The 20,525-nt window shown below is 36.5% G+C and overlaps 3 protein-coding genes and 1 non-coding gene across 14 annotated transcripts; 3 read left to right on the top strand and 1 right to left on the bottom strand.

Annotated features, from left to right (window-relative positions):
• Positions 1–98: 98 nt before the first annotated feature.
• TRNAK-CUU (transfer RNA lysine (anticodon CUU)) lies at positions 99–171 on the top strand. Its single transcript has one exon. It is a non-coding gene; the product is annotated as a tRNA-Lys (tRNA).
• A 607-nt stretch (positions 172–778) lies between these two features.
• Positions 779–7,582, top strand: LOC110773157 (PROTEIN TARGETING TO STARCH (PTST)). Of its 3 annotated transcripts, XM_088244384.1 has the most exons (10): positions 796–932; positions 1,344–1,435; positions 1,690–1,724; positions 1,990–2,290; positions 2,449–2,538; positions 3,206–3,274; positions 4,631–4,736; positions 5,571–5,659; positions 6,968–7,080; positions 7,153–7,582. In XM_088244384.1, the coding sequence occupies exons 3-10, from the start codon at positions 1,705–1,707 to the stop codon at positions 7,253–7,255; spliced, it is 891 nt and encodes a 296-aa protein (XP_088100510.1). In that variant the 5' UTR covers positions 796–932; positions 1,344–1,435; positions 1,690–1,704; the 3' UTR covers positions 7,256–7,582. The 3 variants fall into 3 exon arrangements, with proteins under 3 accessions (XP_021833354.1, XP_088100511.1, XP_088100510.1); XM_021977662.2 differs by lacking the exon at positions 1,344–1,435 and having other exon boundaries at positions 779–932; XM_088244385.1 differs by lacking the exons at positions 1,344–1,435; positions 4,631–4,736 and having other exon boundaries at positions 779–932; positions 3,206–3,335.
• A 2,421-nt stretch (positions 7,583–10,003) lies between these two features.
• LOC110772095 (uncharacterized) lies at positions 10,004–12,608 on the top strand. 9 transcript variants are annotated; one of them, XM_088256062.1, is made up of 7 exons: positions 10,004–10,382; positions 10,475–10,533; positions 10,660–10,751; positions 10,976–10,999; positions 11,093–11,179; positions 11,594–11,677; positions 12,236–12,608. In XM_088256062.1, exons 2-7 carry the CDS (start codon positions 10,503–10,505, stop codon positions 12,239–12,241), a joined length of 324 nt encoding a protein of 107 aa, XP_088112188.1. In that variant the 5' UTR covers positions 10,004–10,382; positions 10,475–10,502; the 3' UTR covers positions 12,242–12,608. The 9 variants fall into 9 exon arrangements, 7 of the variants coding, with proteins under 7 accessions (XP_088112188.1, XP_088112187.1, XP_088112190.1 ...); XM_088256061.1 differs by having other exon boundaries at positions 10,005–10,382; positions 10,962–11,003; XR_015837167.1 differs by having other exon boundaries at positions 10,006–10,382; positions 10,655–10,751; positions 10,976–11,003.
• Positions 12,609–17,078: 4,470 nt separating this feature from the next.
• On the bottom strand, positions 17,079–20,367 carry LOC110773172 (alpha carbonic anhydrase 4-like). The gene is made up of 7 exons (XM_021977674.2): positions 20,146–20,367; positions 18,512–18,729; positions 18,268–18,374; positions 17,993–18,095; positions 17,559–17,717; positions 17,413–17,466; positions 17,079–17,280 (listed from the first exon to the last, which is right to left on the bottom strand). The coding sequence occupies exons 1-7, from the start codon at positions 20,258–20,260 to the stop codon at positions 17,191–17,193; spliced, it is 846 nt and encodes a 281-aa protein (XP_021833366.1). The 5' UTR covers positions 20,261–20,367; the 3' UTR covers positions 17,079–17,190.
• Positions 20,368–20,525: the final 158 nt, after the last annotated feature.

The following is a 20,525-nucleotide window of genomic DNA, read 5'->3' as shown; positions in this document are numbered from 1 at the left end:
TAACCTAATTTCTACGCTGTTCCTCCTCGTTGAAATCTTCATTAAGCTGCTTGAGAAATTCGGTTATGAAGGTAAAGGACTATCGACCAAACAACAAAGCCCGTCTAGCTCAGTTGGTAGAGCGCAAGGCTCTTAACCTTGTGGTCGTGGGTTCGAGCCCCACGGTGGGCGATCTTTTATATATATATTGTTTTCAATTTCTCTGTTTTTTTTTTGTCAGATTTTCAATTTCTCTTAAGAGGAGAAAGAGAGCCCACGATTAGTGAAGCTCAGAGCTTCATTTGAGTTCGATTTTCTTGCCAAGACTGCTTTTTTGGGATTGACTTCCAATGAAGATGTAATCTATTTATATATATAAAGCAAAAGGCAAAGAATGGTGAAATATTCAAAATACTAGAAAATATCCTTGGTTACTTTAAACATTAAAAATTGAAATTATTAATTAAATGAGAATAACATGGTAAATTCACTTTTTTTCATATTAAAAAAAAATAATCAGATAATAAGTCATATTTTTATGGAACATAACTACCCATGTTATTTTTTCTTAATTCTAAATATATATATATATATATATATATATATATATATATAACAATTGGCACATGCGTAGGGCTAGTTTTTCTTATTGAAATTAAAATATATTTAGCTTTAATTTTAGGCCTTTATTTTGTTCGAAATAGCAAATTGGGCCTTTACCAACCATGTACGACACCGAAACTCCAATTTGCCACATATCATATCCACAATTTATATAACAATATAAAAAATTATGCATGTGGCTTCTGTTTATTGGTTAAAAAATGCCTTCGTTTTAAGTTCTCTGACCCCTTTCTTTCTCCATTAATGCAGCTCCTCCTCCAACCATCTCGTCTCTTCACACCGTCTTTGCTGCCTAAGTGCTAACTAGAGCTGCTAATCACAATCTTTCAGTAAGTCAATTCAAATCTTTTTTTCTTCTTTTGGGTTGATTTGTATTGTTATTGTTTTTATTCAAATCAGGCCTAGGCGTCGCCTTGTTTGTAGATTTTTCAGAGTTGAAATTTGAGGCAATAATGCATTCATCACTCTGCTATGCAATAATGGTTCAACTCCATTGTTCAATTGATGGGTTTACTCTGAAATCATGAAAAAAAGAAACCATTTTTATGAAAACTCTAATTGTATTGTGTGTGTTGGGTGTTGGGGGCTGTGTGCTTTGAGCTGATTTTTTGCAGCCATATGGCTAAAAAATTGTCACTTTGCTACAGCGTGATGCTTAATTTCATTAGATTGTGCGGTTAAAGTAACTTAAAACTATTGCACACTAATTACCATCATTAGTGATTGTATCCTTTTGACAGAGAAGTACATGAAAAGAGGTTCAAAGTTCCTCCACTATAAATCATCAATGATGGAGTTTTTGCAAGTTCTGCTTTGTTTATGATAAATTAAGGTGCTCTATTTAGCTTAATGGCAGAGTAACTGTGTTATATGTGTGTGTGTTTGGGGTGGGGGTGGAGGGATCATTTGAGATTATACCAGATCCTTTTCCATGTTGCTCCCTTTAGTTTCCTTAAAAATAAAATAAAAAATAAGTCCATAATTATCATTTTGATTTAAGAGAATTGTTGAGTTATCCCAGGTTCTAGCATGTTTCTACGACCAAGTTAGTATCGTGACCTTCTTTTTGTTATATCAATTTTTCAGGAGGAACCTATCAACATGGAGATAGGTACTGTGAGGTAAAATTTTGTCACTTTATAAATAAATTAAGATGATTCCTCCATGTAGTAGTTGAAAAAACACTATACACACGTTGTTTTTTTCCTGGTTCATTTGCTTTGACCCTAATCGAAAACTTTAGTTCTGCATGATTTGCTCTTGCATTGCCAATCTAGTTAGTTAACATTGCTTATAGTAAATCTCCATAGCCTTTCATATTCATGGCATTGTTGATGTCGTTAAGCATTTATCAGTTTCATTCTTATATCATCATAATCTTGACAGGTGTTGCCTTGACAACCAAGTACTGTGGTTGTCAAGAGAAAGTTCAAGAAAATTAGATTGGAGAAATATCCACCCACTTCCGCAGATTGTAACTACTTGGAAGTTAAAGGTCGGATATCAGAGGTTGATAGATCGTCAAGTATCTACTGGGAAGCATCATGTCTTCTGGAGAAGACATTCAATTCCCACTAGTTTGGAGGAATCATCATCTGTTCGGGCAGAAACTTATAGTGGAAATGATGAACATGCACATAAAGATTCGCAGGAGAATCATCTTTCTCAACCTTTAAGAAGTAATGAGGTACTCATGCACTGGTCCGAATTATTTTGATTTAAAAATAAATAAAAAATCCTTAAAAGCATTCAAATGCATGAACTTCCTTTTTCTATTGGTTTAGCATTCCTGGCTACTTCAGTTTTAAATCTCAAGAGCTAACTTATGTTAAAACTCTATATCAGTTGCAGTCACTGCTGGCTGATTCTGAAAGAACAAAGCTTATGAAAAAACTAAGTGAAGCCAATCAACAAAATCGGTTCCTCAAACGACAGGTTTGTATGTATTCATACAATGTCCTTTCTAAATCGACTCCTACTTTAGTATGTCATTTAAATTCATCTTCATCATTTATTGCAGTGGCCCACATTTTATGTTGCCATCTATGTTGATATCTTCATAGATTTGACTGGATTGATATCCATTAGGAATGCGTTCTAGCAGCAGTAGGCATGTTACTTCATGGGGTTGGTGCAAAAAGCATAGGACTGAAGAGTAAAGACTCACACAACAGGAACGTAGATTAATTCTTAGTGGGTCCAATTGAGAGATGAAAGCATTAATATTAAAATTGAGTTGTTGGCTTGTTTAGCATATGAGTATATCAAATTTATAGATATAAAAAGGTTCACGTATTCACAATCTCATTTCTAACTTGAAGGTGGTTGAATTGAATATACTGAAAGATGAAGATGCACACGCCTCTTTCATCATTTGTGAGAAAAAATGAAAAATATATTTGATGAGTTTCTGTTTCAAATTAGTTTCTTCATATGATATCTCATTTGTCTTATCTGTATCAAGAAAATCAACATACATGTAACTATAATTCTTGGATGCTATTAATTGGAGAGAGCATGGATGTTTATATGGTTATTTCATTTGATTGTTCTATCAAGTGTAATAGATTTGACATCTTATGTTGATCCATTATCTCTACAGTTGCATATAAAGGAGGATGCGTTGGTTAACTTCAAAAGTGAACTTGCTGTCTTGGAACTTGAAATTCAGGTTACATATTTTACGACTGGTGGTTGTCTGCACGTCTTGCATGAGCATAATGTTATCACTTGTGAGTAATTTAAGTCCCTAGAGATCAGCTTTTTTTATCACATGCGAGTAATCTAAGTCTCAAGAGATCAAGATTCTTACTTCCATGTGTCGCCACTTTAACACTCTACAAAACCTTTTGTAATACTAAAATGGTTGTAGGTCAAGACCATGTGGAAGGAGCAAATAATTCCAGTCTTGAATCTCTTGACTTTGAAATATTGTTGGAATCATATCCTGTGCAAATTGCATTTAGTTAGATGTCTGTTATTGCCTAATTTCAAGAGCCATCTTGACTGAATTCTGCTAACATAGTAAGAAGTATTCTCTCAGCAGTCCAAACATAAAAAATGGGATCTTTATATCATAAACCTTTAACCACTGCGACAACCACTTTACTCAGACCATTCCCATCACAGTGCAAGAATGGTAGTTGTCCCTCATCCGCACCAGATTGCTTCTCTCACTGCAATTCTGCTTTGAGATACTAGACAGGCTTGAAAGTTGCTTAAGTTGTATGCAAAGTTTAGAAAATTTGAAGGTTCTAGGATTTGGTTGGGTACTGGAGTTGGATAGTAGAAGACAAGTGTAAGCTGCTCTCTGGTTTCTGTAGCAGTCAGTGTACAAGAAAAAAGATGTCCAGTGATAAGTTAACCAACATAAAAAGGAGACACAAAAAAAAAGGATCAAAATTGGAATGTAGATAAACAAGTCCTAGGGCACATGACCCATGAGAATTCTACAATCTGATTCCTTTTCCTGAAAACTGCATACTAAGTCTCTTAAGCAAGTAGGTATACAAGTGTTACAGCAGCCCTAGCTTTGATTACTTTAGTAGCAATCTAGTGTTAAACCTTCAGGAATACTTGAAAACTTGCATGGCTGTCATCTGGTAAATAACATAACACATAAAAACTGACCACTAAGTGAAAGATAAGTTCAAAACTGAATCCCAACTAGACCCCAAACCAACTTTACAGTGGGCTTACTGAGCCCTGGATAGCTCAATGTGAGACTTGCGAGAAAGTTTGAAGACTTTCCTTGTGCGCCCACAACTTTTTTGGTAAAAAAAATTACAAAATAGGGAGTTACTTTCCTATATTTTAATTTCTTTTAGTTTTCAACCAAATAGACACTTAAGGACTAACTCAGACTCTCTGAAAATCTTCTTTGTAAAACATTGTGGAGGATTTGCAGAAAATTAAAGTCTAAATGCATCCTAGATCAAAGGCTATGTTTTCATGCATCACGGTTCACGTGATTGAATATAGTCGAAGACTTGTGATGTCATGATTCCTTTAGTTGTTCTAATGGCAGGCTTTGGTGAAATTGGCAGAAGAAAACACTAAATCTGTCATTCCACAAGGTTCAAGAAAGATTAATGGGAAATACATTCAGTCTCACCTTCTTTCCCGTTTAGAAGGTAACTTGCTCTAGCATGACTTGTTTATTCCTTCTTTCTTATTCTCTTTCCTTTTGCTGCTAAAAATTGTATCTCTGTCTGTTGACTGAGAAAATGCATTTGAAAGCATCTTAGAGGATTGTGTACAATGAATATATAGTTTTCTCTCTTTTTATAGCATGATGGTCCTCCTAAGGTACATCTCCTCCACAAATGAATTGAGCCATTGCATTAATAGGTGCCTTGGGATGTGAATTTATATCCACCTCACTTTCTCATCCGAAAATTCTAGTTTTTTCCCAGATCATATTTATTGATTAAAAATTAAATCTATTTTCAGAGCATCTTATCCAAATAATCAAAATAAAATACATACAGACTACAATTATCAAATAAAAAAGTACTAAGAAAGATAATATAGGAACAAAGACCACTTTGGAGAGGAGTGAAAACGGGAAAAAGGATCACTTATAATAGTTGAGATTTAGAGCAGAAATGTAAGGATTACCCCTTGAGTAAAACTCTTTCTTGGCATCAGTCATTTGGAGTAAGTACGGTTTTTGTGCAAATGGATGGGATTCTTGAGTTAAGACAGATTGTTTCTGATATCCCTTAAAACATGTGGGTTACTCCTTATTTTCTCATCTTCTGAAATTTGTGTTGGGAATTGGGATAGAATTAGACTTTGGCACTGTATTATGGGTGAGTAGTCATCTTTCTTGTTTCGGAAATGTGGTTTCCCAACTGATATTGAATTTTTTTGAATTGTAATGCTTTCATGTCGCTGTTTCCATGTTTGTTAACTTTCCATATGTTCTGACAAAAGTACTGTTGCATGTGTCTATCTGTGCGAAGCTGTACATGAAAAGTTGAAGGAACAGATAAAGGATGTCGATGCTGTACAATCCAAGGAGGTTCCCCTATTTTGGTATGGCATGGCTGAGGTAAGCATATAACCTTATAATTTTCATTCCTTTTCCTCAAATTATGGAGTGCAGTAATAGTGAGTGACTTTTTGAAATATGATCATATGGGTCACTTCATTGCAAAGCAAAAGGGTTGACGTATGAGGAAGATGTCTCTACACTGTGTTCAACCCTTTATGAAAATAACTTGAAATTATGGAGTGTGGTAATAGTGAGTGACTTTCTGAAATATGATCATATGGGTCACTTCAATGCAAAGCAAAAGGACATATGATGAAGACAGATGTCTCTAAGCTGTGTTCAACCCTTTATTGTAATCACTTGTGGGTGGAAAATTTGGGAAGGAGGTTTGGAGCTTCAGTATAAAGTGTTGGAGCTCTCTCTGGTCCATGTAATTTGTTACCTCAAAAAGCGAGTTTGGCCCTACAGAGATGTTTTAGAAGTATAACGCCATTGGAAAACATTTCAAAGGATCACGATCACCTACTAACAGGCATATGACACCACCGAAAAAAAAAAAAACATAATCTGCTCCCTTCAATTATTTAAAGTATTCTTATTTTTATTTCTGGCAAGGGACAGCTCTGGCAGGCAGGCAGGACCATGCCATGCCTAGTGTTTACCGGTGGCGCTGACCAGCTTCTTCCTCTACTCTAGAGTTTTCCAATTGAGTCCTTGACTGCACTCGATACATTCTATCCTAAAGTCATATTTCAATTCCTGAACTGAAATAGGCACCGAAAAAAAAAAATTATGTGTTCTTATAAATTTGTTTTCAACTGCAATTGGTCCATTCCATATGGATATAACTAGTCATTTTCTGAGGGTCTAACCTGTAAGGTGGCACGACAGTGCTAATGTTTGAAGGATATTCATTGACAACCTGGATGTTGTTGTGGCTGATCTTGAGCCCTGGCTTCTGGTGGGTGTGAGACAACTGTTGAACATGGTGTTGGTTATGAAGTTTGTTTTCTGGTGTGGAGGCTGTGATGAATCTGGTCGACGCTGATAAGGAAGGACATGGGGGTGTTGGCTTAAGTAGGTTTCACTAGATCTATTAACCCAGTTGATTAATCCAACCCGAGAAGATCTTCTGAGTTTTCAAGGTTTAAGGGGACCTGATAAATATAATAATTGTATTACAAAATACCTGTTATGTCTTCAATGATACTACTGATGCCGAGTCCTAGTCCTTGTTAGGCTGGCATTAAATTGCAAAAGCAGAAAATTACAGCCCCTGAATGAAATTTTAAAGTTTTGGTTCTATAGATTAGGTATTTAGGAATCTAATTTAAAACAAAATTTGTTTTTATTTTGGTGTCACAGAGTGTGCAAGTTATGGGCACTTTCGATGGTTGGAGTCAAGGAGAACATTTATCATCTGAGTATACTGGTTCTTTCACCACGTTCTCGACAACATTAATGCTCAGACCTGGAAGGTACCTAGTCACTCAACTATTCCTATTCTTCCTCCCTTTCTTTATCCTTACCCAAAAATATTATATTTGAAGGTATGAAATCAAGTTCTTGGTGGATGGAGAATGGAAGCTGTCACCAGAATTTCCTACGGTTGGTGAAGGATTAATGAAAAATAACTTGTTAATCGTGGAATAGCTCGACGTCTATAGCCACGGGGAAAGAAAGAAAAGCCTATATCATGTATCAAGCAACTGATAATACTTGTTTACTATGATATTCACCCAGAGCTTATTTAGTTGTGCTTCTGATGTCCAGAAAAACCTAGAACTTGAACTACCAGGCCAGAAAGGAAAGGAGACCCTAGTATTTTTGTATCCTTATCTGATTACAGAATGAGGATGCCATGCTGGCCTTCATAAGTTTTAAGGTAGTGTCGACATGCTGGACTTGTCTACTATTCCAATCATTATGTATTGGATTGTGCTGAATATTAATCTATCGTATTATGCTTATATTGTTGAATGTTTTGTACTGTGCTGGATTAAGAGGTTGGACAAGTTGTGTTGTGTTCGGTATTGTACAAGGTAAGAGGTTGTTTTCAAATGAAAAAGAAAAGCATCTCACTCTCTTATAAGGCAATTTACCAGACTCTGGTATATTTAAGCCTAGTCCCAAACAATGGGGAATAACTCCGGACAATTTGGAACATCGCGTGGACAATTTGTATGTGTTATCGAACCTTCTTTTAAAAAAAATTGATTAACAGTACATTGAAATCACAAATACCATTTGCAAAGAGATCACATTTATATACCACAATTTGACGAACATCATATATTATGTTGCATAAAAAAAATTTCCTCCACTCGAAGCCGCAATAATAAAATTAATGAATTGACAGTGTGTTTACTAATCAAGAATTGAATTCTACCTATGGAGAATTCCTACGTTTACTTCATATCAAGGAATTAAAAAGCAAGTGGGACTCACACAAAATTAGGAATTGAATTCTTGATTTAGGAGGAATTCAATTCTTGGGTGGGATGTGGTATTCTAATTCCTAGAGAACTAACCTCATTAGGAATTCATCTTTTCTACACATTATATCCTCACACAATTTTCAAAATTCCAAATGTGTCATCTACTTTAACCCAACAATGAGGACATTTTAGTAATTAGTATTACTCTTACCCCAATTCCATATGTGTTGATGACTCATATCATCACTGTGAGCCGAGCCTATCAGAAGGTACCACGTGGCCATAAGGGACTAGGTCGCCCTTATACCGACCCAACCAGATTGATCACCCCAGGTGTCGATAGAGGGCCTCCTAGCCGAACCTTTCGAGAGAGTGTGAAAATGTGGTCGGGCTTTAGAACACTGACCCGACCACTGAGATGTCGTGTGACCAAAGACGCATTGATATTCTAACTTGACCAGATCCCTGTCGAGTCGGTCACTTCACGCGCCTAAATGCCAACCTGGTGATGGTAAGGGATCATTTAATGTGCCTCACATCCAAAGCCAGGTGTCACTCTGCTATTTGATCCTTTTTAACCATCTTGGTGAACACCCACAGTGGCTCTCCGGCCCGACCACTGAGTAAAGAAGAGCCCTCTCTCCCTTGAAAGACTGCGGGGTATTTGACCTCTCCCTCTCCCCCTATAAATACTCTTCACCTGTATTAGGACAAAGGTAATAAATACTCTCATTTGCAAACTCTTCATCTCCATCCTCAAATACTTCTAACTTAGCCATCGGAGTTCAACTGGGATAAACCCAAGTTGTCCCTGTTCTGATTATTGCTTCAAGTGTGCAGGTCACCTACAACTGCTTAGTCATGTTGATAAATATAAGCCCGAACCTTGACTCAGGTCAAGGACGCTGGCTCCACAAGAGGAACACCCATTCAACAATATGGTTATCTAACTCCCCTCAATCCATATGGTTTAGTAAACAACTTAAATAGGAATCCGGAATCTAACTCCCCTCAATCCATATGGTTTAGTAAACAACTTAAATAGGAATTCGGAATCTAATTATCCTCAATCCAACTCCTCCTCACTTCAATTCATTCTCAATTCAATTCCTCCTAATCCAATTATGGATTAGTAAACATGTCATGAGTGGTAAAAAACGAGCAAGAACATCAACTATAAAATTAGCTTCGTGAACCACATGCCAAAGCTTCACATATGCTCATTGTCCCTTTAATTAAGCTTAAAGCCCTAGAGATTTTCTCGGCTTTGTTTTTTATGCGATGAAATTACTTTCAATTATTGCTTGGTTCTAATTTGTTGGAAGGGTTAATTATTGTAGACGTCCATGAACTATGGCGCCAGTTGCAATTGGGTCCGTGAACTAAATTTTGTGGCAATTTGGTCCTTTAATTAGATAATAAGGTGCAATTGGATCCTGCCGTAACTGAATCCGTCGAAATGACCATGTGAGTGTCACGTGCTCTTGTTGTTCGGGGTATTTTCGACTTTTCGTCATTTTGAACAAAACAAAATAGGAAGAACAAGAAAGAACAGAGACAACAATGGCACCCAAAACCCAGAAAAACCCACAATTCCATTTGATCATTCAATCCCCACATAGCAAAACCCAAAACCTAGAAACCAAAATCAACCGAAAGCAACCCTTCAAAAAAAATAATGTCCATTTCTTATTTGATCACAGGATTGAGCCTTGTGCCTTGCAGTGCTGCTGGCTTCTTGTGTGAGCCAGAGGTTTTCGTTTTAACAGATGCTTTTATTTACCAACAAGAAATGAAATTGCAGCAGCCTTGTTGGAGGGGCACACTACTACAATTATGTTAAACAACGACACCCAATAGACGACCGTTTATATAAAAACTGTCGTGGTATTTTAAAAGACGACGAGTGTTATAATACCGTCGTGATAAGGTGCCTAATACACTGATGCTTCGGGTTAGTTTATAAAGTTACGACGATACCTTATTACAACCGTCGTGTTTTTAAGAGGCGCTAAACAAAATTTAACTTTTAAGTTCGCGAGCGCGGAGCTTTTCAGAAAACCCACGCTCTCTCAAACACTGTACTACATCACGACCTTTCAGAAGAAAACCCTTTCTCACATCTATGAAGCACATCTCCCTCGCGCCGTCCACCGAACTTGCCTTGATCGCCATCTCCGTCGAGCCGTTCAAGTCACCGATCTTGCCGCGTTCGTCATCTCCCTCGCGCTGCCCATGGAAGCTACCCTTCCTCATCGCGATCATTTTTAAGCCCCCATATGGATTCCCATCTTCCATTTCATAAGCTTTAGATTAGATCTTCTTCCTCGTGGACCAGAAAGGTACGAAGTTACTTTTCTAGGAGTTTGCTTAGGCTTCTTCTGATTTGTTGTTTAAAAATCCGATGCAAATTTTCATGATTTTTTGTTTGCAGCGAGGATCTTTTGAATCCTTCAGTTCCCATGGATCTCAGACTCTCCGGGATTCTCATGGGTAGCCAAACTCTCTCTCTCTCTCTCTCTCTCTCTCTCTCTCTCTCTCTCTTTGTGTATTCTCTTCGTGTTGTGTGTGCGGCTGCACTCATTGGGTTGTTGATTTTGGTAATTATCAAAAGAGCAGGGCAGGGCAGAGGAACAGAGAAGATAAATTTAATAGATCCATGGTTGAGAAAATTTCCGTTCGAAGCTCCCCAAAGCCGAACATCGATGCAAGTAAGGCCCTCTTTGTTTCCTTAATTCCTTTGAAAGTCCCTAATTTTAATGACTGAAAAAAAAAAAAACAGAAAACAAAGATGCATGCTTTATTGTTTTTAGTTCGTGAAGCATTGAAGCTGATTATAGCTGAGCTTGTTATAGCTGTCAATGATAGTCGAGTATTTCATGTTCTGTTATTGACTCCAAGTGTATAACATTGTATGTTAGCTTCTGTTCAACAGGTTTCTTGGGAAGCTTTCTCAAGGGTTTGTAAGTTCAGTTCCCTTGCTTCATATATTAAATGTTTTCCAGTGAATGGTCTATATTAATCCTAATATGTTATGTTTGTGACCTTGCAGGGAGGAGCAATTCTCATACCTGGATTTTGTTCACCAAAAGCACTTAAGCCATTGCTTCCAGTGTTTCTATCAGAGCTGGAGGACTTGGTATTAATCTTGCTACTGCAGACTCGTTGCTTTTGTTATCTTTCAGTTTGGATAGTCATATGGTTATGAATGTTTTGTGGATCTGACATATATATTACTAATGCAGCTATGGTTCGAAGACATCTCCAATTGAGTTATAATCTACATTATTTTATTTTCACAATTACTTTCTATTTCTTGTTGTTTCCATTTTTTCTGACACATTATACGCTTTAAGCCTCGACTCTTATGCCCTGCTTTACTTGCACCTCTAACTTTCGGATTAAGTCAGTTGCTACTTTTATCCATCTACCAATCTTGTATTGGCTTTACATATATTATGTCCAATAGTTCCTGCCGAGCTTCATTTGCAAGTACTAGTGGTTTCTGAATCTAAGCGAGTTTTATCAAACTTTCTTTCTTCCTATTCCATAGGCAGATGGATTTGCTGCCGTTGAAAGAGTAGCTATAGATGCAAGACCCTGCATGGCCAATCAAGTTCATCACCTTCGACTAGCTGTATGTTTCTTTAAAAGAATTAAAGGAATCTTTGTTTTTGAGTTCAGATTTGCTGCTGTTGGTATGGGTTATAGGTTTGGATTTAGGTATTGATTATAGATAATTGGAGTAGTTTAGTTAAACACATATGTGTCTTATCAAAAAGAAAGGTTTTGTTAACTGATCATTCTTTTTTTTTTTATGTATGGTATAGATTTCTACTGTTCAGTCAACAAAGTTTAGATGATAAAGCATTAACCTTAGAACTAGGACTAAGATTAGATGATAATACTAACCTTCTTCATTTGTTCAATTTGGGAAAATTCATGGCCTGCTAACAAGGCTGGGCATGTTTAAATTGTTTTATTATATTTTTGGCTTGTGAAATGCATGTATACTTGCTAGGCCAAGTCATTGAGATTCTAGGCTGACAGTTGACGAACTGAAATTTATGTACCTGTATATCTCCTGGCCCTTAGAAATACTGCATACTTCTGTGAAGTAAAATTTCTCTTTCATCTAATTTTATTTGTTTGTAATCTTAGCCTTTTTTTCTTTGTCATTTTGATTTATTTACAGGGATGATGGAGTAGACTTCAATTGTGCATCAATTGTATGTTTGGATGAGAGGAAGGCTTGGATGAGGAGTACTAGATGTAGGTCTTGTTAGGAGAAAATTGTACTAAAGAAGCTGCTCATAGTGGTAAAAGTTGAAGAAATGCAGAGGAAAATTGGTGATGATGAATGTATAGCTCTGTATACATATGGAGAACTTGACTTGAAGGATAATTAGGTATAGGAATTTTGGTGTATTATTGTAATTAGGCTTGCAGCTAGCTGCCTTAGAGTACTTTCATTTTTTAGATTTTATTTTGTTCTACTGTACTCTTGATATTCTGTTTATGAAATAAACAATTTTTGAGTATATATATGTATGGCTTGGGTAATAGCATATTTGAGTATATATTTATGATACCATTTGAAACAAGAAAAAAAAACTAAAATGTAAAATTACGTCAGTTTTATAGTTAATAACCGTCGTCTTAGAGCTAATAAATGACAATATTTCAAGAAACCGTTGTCTTTACATATAATAGATGACGGTTTTTAACAGAACCGTCGTCTATTACATATAATAGACGACGGTTATGTTAAAAACCGTCGTCTATTATATGTAAAGACGACGGTTAATTACCGTCGTAGTTTGACATTAAAAAAGACGACAGTCGATTTAACGACGGTTTGAAAAAGAAAAAGACGACGGTGTTTTCCCGTCGTCTATTTCAATTTTTGTAGTAGTGGCAGGGCACCTATATTATTCCCAAAACCATTTCTAACAAGAAAAACTTCGAGACCCATTTCCCACCATCAGCACCAGAGGCTTGGCATCAACAACAACAAAGATAAGCATCCAAAGAACACTCAAACCAACGGCGGGAGAGAGAACTTGCAAAACATGACAAAATGATTGCCAAGCCAGACCCTTTCCCCTGCTTTCCAGCCATCGAATGCCGCCGAGTGGTCACACCGAATCGAGTCGCAGCAACCGACGTAGATCGCTCGTCACCGTACCGTTCCTTCCCAAAAAAACAGGCAAAGGCACTGAGCTCGGGGGTGGAGACGTGTAGAAGGCGCTCGATCCAGCGTAAATCGCATCCATGACCTTGAATTCTGCAACCTTAATCTGCTTCTGTACGGTCTCCGGGTCGGGGCCCAAACAGTCCGTCGATCCCAGTACCAAATCTGGAACATCTTCGCTCTTTGCCCTCGGCTTGCCAACATCACCGGAAACAACTCCGAGTCCTCGGTTAAAATCAACCGAAATGCCCAAGACTGGCGTGTTTCATTATGATTCGGCTATGGTGGTGATGCGAATGAAGACTAGGCTTGCCTTGGATTGTCTGAGAGAGAGAGAGAGAGAGAGAGAGAGAGAGAGAGAGAGAGAGAGAGAGAGAGAGAGAGAGAGAGAGAGAGAGAGAGAGAGAGAGAGTTGCTGTCTGAGTTGGGGATTAGATGGGATTGGGGTTGTAGTGGTGGTGGTGGGTGGCTTTGGGTTGGTTGTTGGTTGTGGTCTGATGGTAAATTGGGGGAGGACTAGAGGACGAGAGTGAGAGGGAGACGAAGAAGTTTTTTTTGATTGTTTTTTTGATTGTTTTTTTCATTCTACTTTTAAGTTTATTTATTTATTTTATTTATTTTTATGTTCTGTTTTTTTCTTCAGACTCGAAAGGACGCTTTTACCCCTTATTTTGACGGACAAAGTGATAGAGTTGGATGGCAGGACCCAATTGCACCTTATTATCTAATTAAAGGACCAAATTGCCACAAAATTTAGTTCACGGACCCAATTGCAACTGGCGCCATAGTTCATGGACGTCTACAGTAATTAACCCTTTGTTGGAATTGCTTGTTACTTGGATATTGTTTGAGTGAGCCGATTCATTCAATGGAATGATGATGAATTATATGCCTATTTTGGGCAGTCCAGTAAAACAATAATGTATCACATCCTAGAGGTCTTGGGCATCTTTCATTAGTAGGCTTAACCCATAATTGCATGTTCTTAGTCACGATTGTTACGATTTTGGGTTATAAGTGTTTAGGGTTTGCGGCTTGAAATAACATTGCTTTTGTTTTGCGTGACCATTGGATGTCAGCGCAATAACGAGTGACAGTCTTCCCACATGCATTATAGTGGATCTTCTACGTGCAGTTTTTGTGCAGATGCTTTTGTGTTTTCTTTGCTGCAGTTGTGTATATCAATATGTCAACTTAGACTCAAGTGTAATGTCAACATGAAGTAGAGTGTCTTAGCTGGGCGTCTTGCTTAGGCTGGATGCTCTGCCTAGGAAGGCCTATAAGTTGAAACCCTAAACCTTAAACCCTATAAGTTGAAATGTGGAAATGCAGACGGTACGTAGTAGAAGAGCATAGAGTGGTACTTAAAGTGTAGATGGGCTCATAAGGAATTGGAATGGCAAAAGAGAGGAACACTAGTGTTAGTGTTAGTGTTGGATGTTTAGTTGCTGGTTTCAGTTCTTTCTACAATGTTGATGGGTTTAGTTTAGACTTCAGCACATGGTTGATGGGTTTAGTTTAGACTTGAGCAGATGGTTGATGGTTCACTCAGTGGGCATTGAGACAAGTCAAAGAAAATTTGAGCAGAAACGTAAGGAAGAAGGTTGGGTTGGGTTGGAGGGATCTGGGGAGAAGAAATGTTTTACTTGGTAAATGGTGGTAGGGATTACCCCTTGATCGTGGTCTATAGCCACGGGGAAAGAAAGAAAATCCTATATCATGTATCAAGCAACTGATAATACTTTTTTTTACTACGATATTCTCTCGTAGCTTATTTCTTTTAGGTCCTTTTTTTCGGTTGTGCTTCTGATGTACAGAAAATCTAGACTTTGAACTACCATGCCAGAAGGGAAAATTTTAACTAGGTCCCCAAAACTGTAAGTTTGTATCTTTATCCGATCACAGATGGAGAATTCTGTGCCGGCCAGTTTGCATGTTTTAAGGTTTGTTCGGCACCCTGGACGGGTCTACTATTTCAATCATTGTGTATTGGACTGGACTGAATTGTAATCTACTGTATTATGCTTGTCATTGTTGAATGTTTGGTAACTTTACCGGATTAATAGGTTGGACAAGTTGGTATTATGGTTGGTATTATTGTTCACGATAAGAGGTTTTCAAATGAATAAAATAAAGTAAAATAAAATGGTTAAACCATCCTTTTCGCTTCCCACTCTCTTAGGCCATCTCCAACTATGTTGAGACTAAATTCAAATTTTCAACCTCCAAAATACAACTATTCATGTATTTTCTCAAACCTTGCAGACGCATAATTTGAGTCCGCAACTTTATTAAATTTGAGAAGTTTTTTGGACTCAAAATTCAAAATTTGAGTTTCCACCCCTTGGGTTGGAGATGGTCTTATAAAGCAATTTACCAGACTGGTAAATTTAGGCCTAGTACTCGCTCACTAGCAAAGCATTGGCCCAGTAGCAAAAATCATTAGAAGTTGGAACCAAGAGGTTTCAAGAGTCTTTCTATGGTGGTGAGGGTGTCATATATGAATTATAGATGTGAACTTTTATATTAACCACAAGATTCATCTAAATAATAACTTTACTTAGGTTTAATGAAATAATCATGTGGCTAATATGAAAGTTCACATAAGTGGTCCATATATGACACTCTCACTACAGAATTTCACAAGGTTTTGAACCCCAGACCTCCAACTCACAAACTCAACAATTTACCACTGCACCAACATGCTTCGTTATTGAAATATCATATTGCTAATGTATTAAAATTAAAATAATATTTAATTGTTAAAGAATCCTTATTTGTTAAAGGAGTAGTTTATCTGATTCCAATACTAGAAACCCAATTGAAAACCATAAAAATTGGAACACATAAACGCAATTATGAAGTGGGTGGCTGTCGTGTCGGGGTTGGGTTGATTCTGTCATTTTTCTATTGGTGATCAATATAATGGATAAGTGGGTAAGATGTCGGGGAAGAATTGAGTGTTGTTTGAAGGAGTTGGGTCGTGAGGGAATTTGAAGGACATGAAGAGAAAGCACTTTTTCGATTTTTCTTTATTATAAAAAATAATAATAATAAAAAATAATAAAAAAAAGAAAGAAGAAAGAAAGCGTGATTCACCAATTTGTTTGTTTGATTAATCTGATTTTGATTTAATGGCTATTACTTGACCCTGTCAAAATCTGTTTTAGAACTTTCATAATCATGTGTGGAAGATCTTAATTGAATTGTTTATTTTAAAAGTTAAATGCATTTTTAATTCTCATATAATAAACCATCAAGGTTGAAAATGTGAATAAATGTATACTAGCCTTTCCACACGCATTGCTGTGCCTGCCGAGAGGCTTTTTTTAAAAAAAATTAAAATTTTTTTTTAATTAAAAAAGATAATGGGTAGTTGTGTTTCATAAAAATAAGATCCATTATTTGAATTTTCTTTTAATTTGAATTTTTTTTTAATATGAGAAAGTGTGAATTTACCCATATTGTTCTCATTTAATTAATAATTTCAATTCTTAATGTTTGCATTTAACCAAAGGCATTTTCTGGTATTTTGAATGTTTTATCATTCTCTGCCTTTTGCTTTATATATATTAGCCTCTCCGCACTTGCTTCCGCGCTAGGAGAGGCTTTTAAAAAAAAATTTAAATTTATTTTAGAATTAAAATATATAATGGGTAGTCGTGTTCTACAAAAATAGGATCAATTATCTAATTTTTCTTTTAATTTTAATTTTTTAATATGAAAAGTGTGAATTTACTATATTATCCTTATTTAATTAATAATTTCAATTCTTAATGTTTGTATTAACTAAGGACATTTTCTGGTATTTTGAATGTTTCACCATTCTTTGCCTTTTGCTTTATATATATAGATAGACGATTAATTTTATTTATAATGAAGCACCCAAGAAATTGGGATATGTTCCAACACGTGGTTGTAAATTATAAACACATCTCTCTTCAATTTATATAGATCTAAGCTGAACCTCCATTGTCTCTTGGAGTGTATAACAACACTGGTCTTCCATCCAATTGCTGAGTTGGCCTAGCATTTGCCTCAAATCCCTGAAAGCCAGAAACACAAAAACTGAATTTTAACTGCAGGGTGTTGCTCTTAATAATATCCGAAACCAACAGATTGAAGATGACAAATGCTTTTGTTGTGGATCACCCAAAAAGAAAAAAAGAAAAACTTACATCGTGAACGGCCTCCCTCAGCGCTCGAACTTGCTCCCTCGAAACTGTCCTCACCTATAAAAAGAAAACTAACATGTTGATAAGTGCTTCTTTGGTGTAAAAGAATCAAATTTAAGAGAACCAAAAGATTGTTTTAAGTGAAAGACCTTTTTGACTATTGTCCAAATTACACCCTCAGTGCAGGGAGGAACTGTAAGAGAACCAATGTATCTGTAATACTTTCTGCTTCCAAACTTAATGTCTCCAGAATTAATCATCCCTATGTCAACCTCTTTTGTCCCAACTGATTTTATGTGGTGCAGCAGCTGCCACAATGGAATATATTTAAAATACATAAATAAATCAAGTAAGAACACAAAATCTGAAATATGAAACAATTCAGCTGCTAAAATCTCAAAGTATATAGCTCTTATGTGTTTTCATTTCATGAGAAAAGTTGGAAGTTTTCATAGCCTTTTTATGAGAAAAAAACCCTGTAATTGTTAAATCATTTCAACCAATTGTGCAGCAAAGAAATGGAAGTTACAATCAATCTATTATGCATTCAAATTTATGAATGTTTAGCGGCTAACAGAAATACCTTCGAAAGGAAGGGATCAGGCCGGCCATATTTGTACACAATTCCAATAACAGCAATCTTATGAGTAGAGCTTAAATGAATGACATGAAGTTCCAAAGCATATCTGCAAAGAAGATGAGAGGAAGAAAGATGATGACAGACATTAGAAGTGGTTGAATGAAAACAAAAACAATTGTTCAGTAGACTGTAATTATATGAATTAGCATGGTACTTGTAACAGTTGTTCACATCAGATAAAAAGAAAAAAAGAGGAGAGAGAAACCAAAATAAGAAACCTTGATCCATTAAATGTGTGTTCTGAGGGTGAATGCCAATGACATTGTAGCAATCCAAAGTCAGTCCCATTTATGTTAATTTTTCCTGCATCTCCCTTCCACCTCACCTGATAAAAATTTCATTTTGAATACAACTGAAAATTATCAGCTGCAAAGCCTATATTCAATTAATTGGATTGAACTTCTAGTCATTGAATAACATTATGGAAGAGAATAGAAGAGCAGACACTTAGACATAGCGCACCGTAATGTCATGTCCTCTGTTCTTCACAGTAGCAGGAGCTGGTTTGTAGTCCCTTTTCAATTTCCCCAAGTTAGGGAAAACCTGCACCCTTTGGTCAAGAAGATCAATTGGAGACTGCAATTTTCCATTATCACAGACTTTCCAATGTGGGTCAATCTGGCCCCATTTCTTTGGTCCTTTACCAGTTCCCTCAATATAAGTAAATTTGGTTTCATTACCTGCTCATATTCCCCAACCCAACACCAAAGTATATATGAAAAAATATGATTAGTAACATCACAAGGTATATGTTAATGCTCAAAGGCAAGAATTAGAATCATTTTCCTTATCTTAAACCACTTCCCAACTGTGTCAAAAACTAAAATATTCCAATTTTCATGGGATAACCAAAGTCCCAAAGTACTGCCCATATTCACAGTCTCTTTGTGTGTGTGTGTGTGTGTGTGTGAGAGAGAGAGAGAGAGAGAGAGAGAGAGAGAGAGAGAGAGAGAGAGAGAGAGAGAGAGCATCTTTTCTTTTCTCAGACAAAGAAAACTGATATTATAAGAAATGAAAAGTTGGAAGGAAACTGAGATTGATTCAAGCCTATTACAAATACAAAAAAGAGAAGCTAATACTTTCTTTATTCCCAAGCATACCAAAAAGATGTCATATGGTCCAAAACTGAGGCATGGAATATGGTGCTCAATCACGTGACAATGCTACCTAAATTCAAATGCATAAAAATAGAAGCCTACTTCTTTTCCCTAGAAAGTTCAAACTGGGACATGGGTATCGAAAGATTTGAATCACCTAGATCTTAACCACATGCATAATTTTAAAATAATAAACTTGTTGCTGCCAATGAGGCATTGTTGACTTGTGGAAGATAGCTACCATTGGGTAAAGAACCATAACAATGAGAAAAAGTCTAGGCCCTAGGGGCTGCATTGAAACTTTTTATATGTACAATATATCAACAACACAAGGCTATTTGTCATTAATACCATAAAGGTTGTCATAATAGAAACAATAACAGATGGGTGATTTTCAACAATAATGAAGATCCAGTTAATGCAAGAAACAGAATCAAAATGACTTCTTGGGGTCTCATTACCTGATTGACCTATAGAATGTGAACCCAAAAAAAACAGAACCTTTTATGTCTTTTCTGATAAAAAGATGATACTTTGTTTGGCTTGATTTCTGATTGGGGGTTTCTTATGATTCAATTATGAATAACAGAACAAAAGGTTTTGAGAAAAATGGAGCTGCCATTTCAGCATTATCTAATATATTATGTCTATATGTGTGTGTCTAGAGAGACAGAGAGACAGAGAGAGAGAGAGTGGCAATGTTGCCAAGGAATTGGTAAGTTGCTCTCAGTAGTACAGAGATAATTTGTATTTATATTTCCCAGAATTACACTCGAAATAAACTTCAAAAGATTTTATGGGTGTTTCCATGTGTGCTTGGATGAACAAATATGGGAAGCAAGGAATTAAAAACAGTACAATATCAGAAAACAAAACCCAACAGAATAAATGTCTGAAAGATAATTGCCACACACACACTCTGGACAATGTGATCTTTCATCACAACATGCAATAGAAAAGAAAGAAAACAGAGGTGGAAGAGAGAGATTAAGAGCTTACCAACTTCATCATTAGACTGATCGAGTACTGCTCTGCAAATGGTGAAGAAGGACTGATGAGGCAAGAAAATGAGAGAAGCTGCTAAAAAGAGAAAGAAGAAGTTGGAGCACATCATGTGGTCTTTTGGGGTCTCTAGGTTTGGTGGAGTTTTGGTGATGGAGTTTGAAATGGCATGTCAGAATGAGTAAAGAAGAGTTATTTTATATAGAGAGAGAGAGAGAGAGAGAGTATGTGGGAAGACAAAGCATTTCGGTCTTGCAGGGCAGAGGAGTATTGTGTCTTTTCCTTAACCCCACGCTCTGATCTGATGAGCATGGTAACGTTTTTCTTGACTTTGGTCTCTGGTTTTCCACCTGCTGGTAATGATGTAAGGGTAAGTT

This window comes from Prunus avium, chromosome 7 (assembly GCF_965620075.1).
Source record: "Prunus avium chromosome 7, drPruAviu1.hap1.1, whole genome shotgun sequence".
Classification (NCBI taxonomy): domain Eukaryota; kingdom Viridiplantae; phylum Streptophyta; class Magnoliopsida; order Rosales; family Rosaceae; genus Prunus; species Prunus avium.
Note: the sequence above shows the minus strand (reverse complement) of the source record. Positions and strands in the feature narration are given on the sequence as shown.

Excerpts from the sequence above, each read along its gene's own strand:
- LOC110773157 (XM_021977662.2), top strand. The coding sequence starts at position 1,705 with ATGGAGATAGGTACTGTGAG. Across the intron at positions 3,275-4,630 it reads TCTTGGAACTTGAAATTCAG|GCTTTGGTGAAATTGGCAGA; the intron begins GTTACATATTTT and ends TTCTAATGGCAG. Across the intron at positions 7,081-7,152 it reads TTAATGCTCAGACCTGGAAG|GTATGAAATCAAGTTCTTGG; the intron begins GTACCTAGTCAC and ends TTATATTTGAAG.
- LOC110772095 (XM_088256060.1), top strand. The coding sequence starts at position 10,503 with ATGGATCTCAGACTCTCCGGGATTCTCATGGGTAGCCAAACTCTCTCT. Across the intron at positions 10,752-10,961 it reads AAAGCCGAACATCGATGCAA|CTTCTGTTCAACAGGTTTCT; the intron begins GTAAGGCCCTCT and ends ATTGTATGTTAG. Across the intron at positions 11,180-11,593 it reads TATCAGAGCTGGAGGACTTG|GCAGATGGATTTGCTGCCGT; the intron begins GTATTAATCTTG and ends CCTATTCCATAG.
- LOC110773172 (XM_021977674.2), bottom strand. The coding sequence starts at position 20,260 with ATGATGTGCTCCAACTTCTTCTTTCTCTTTTTAGCAGCTTCTCTCATT. Across the intron at positions 18,375-18,511 it reads ACAGAGGACATGACATTACG|GTGAGGTGGAAGGGAGATGC; the intron begins GTGCGCTATGTC and ends AATTTTTATCAG. Across the intron at positions 17,467-17,558 it reads TTTGGACAATAGTCAAAAAG|GTGAGGACAGTTTCGAGGGA; the intron begins GTCTTTCACTTA and ends TTCTTTTTATAG.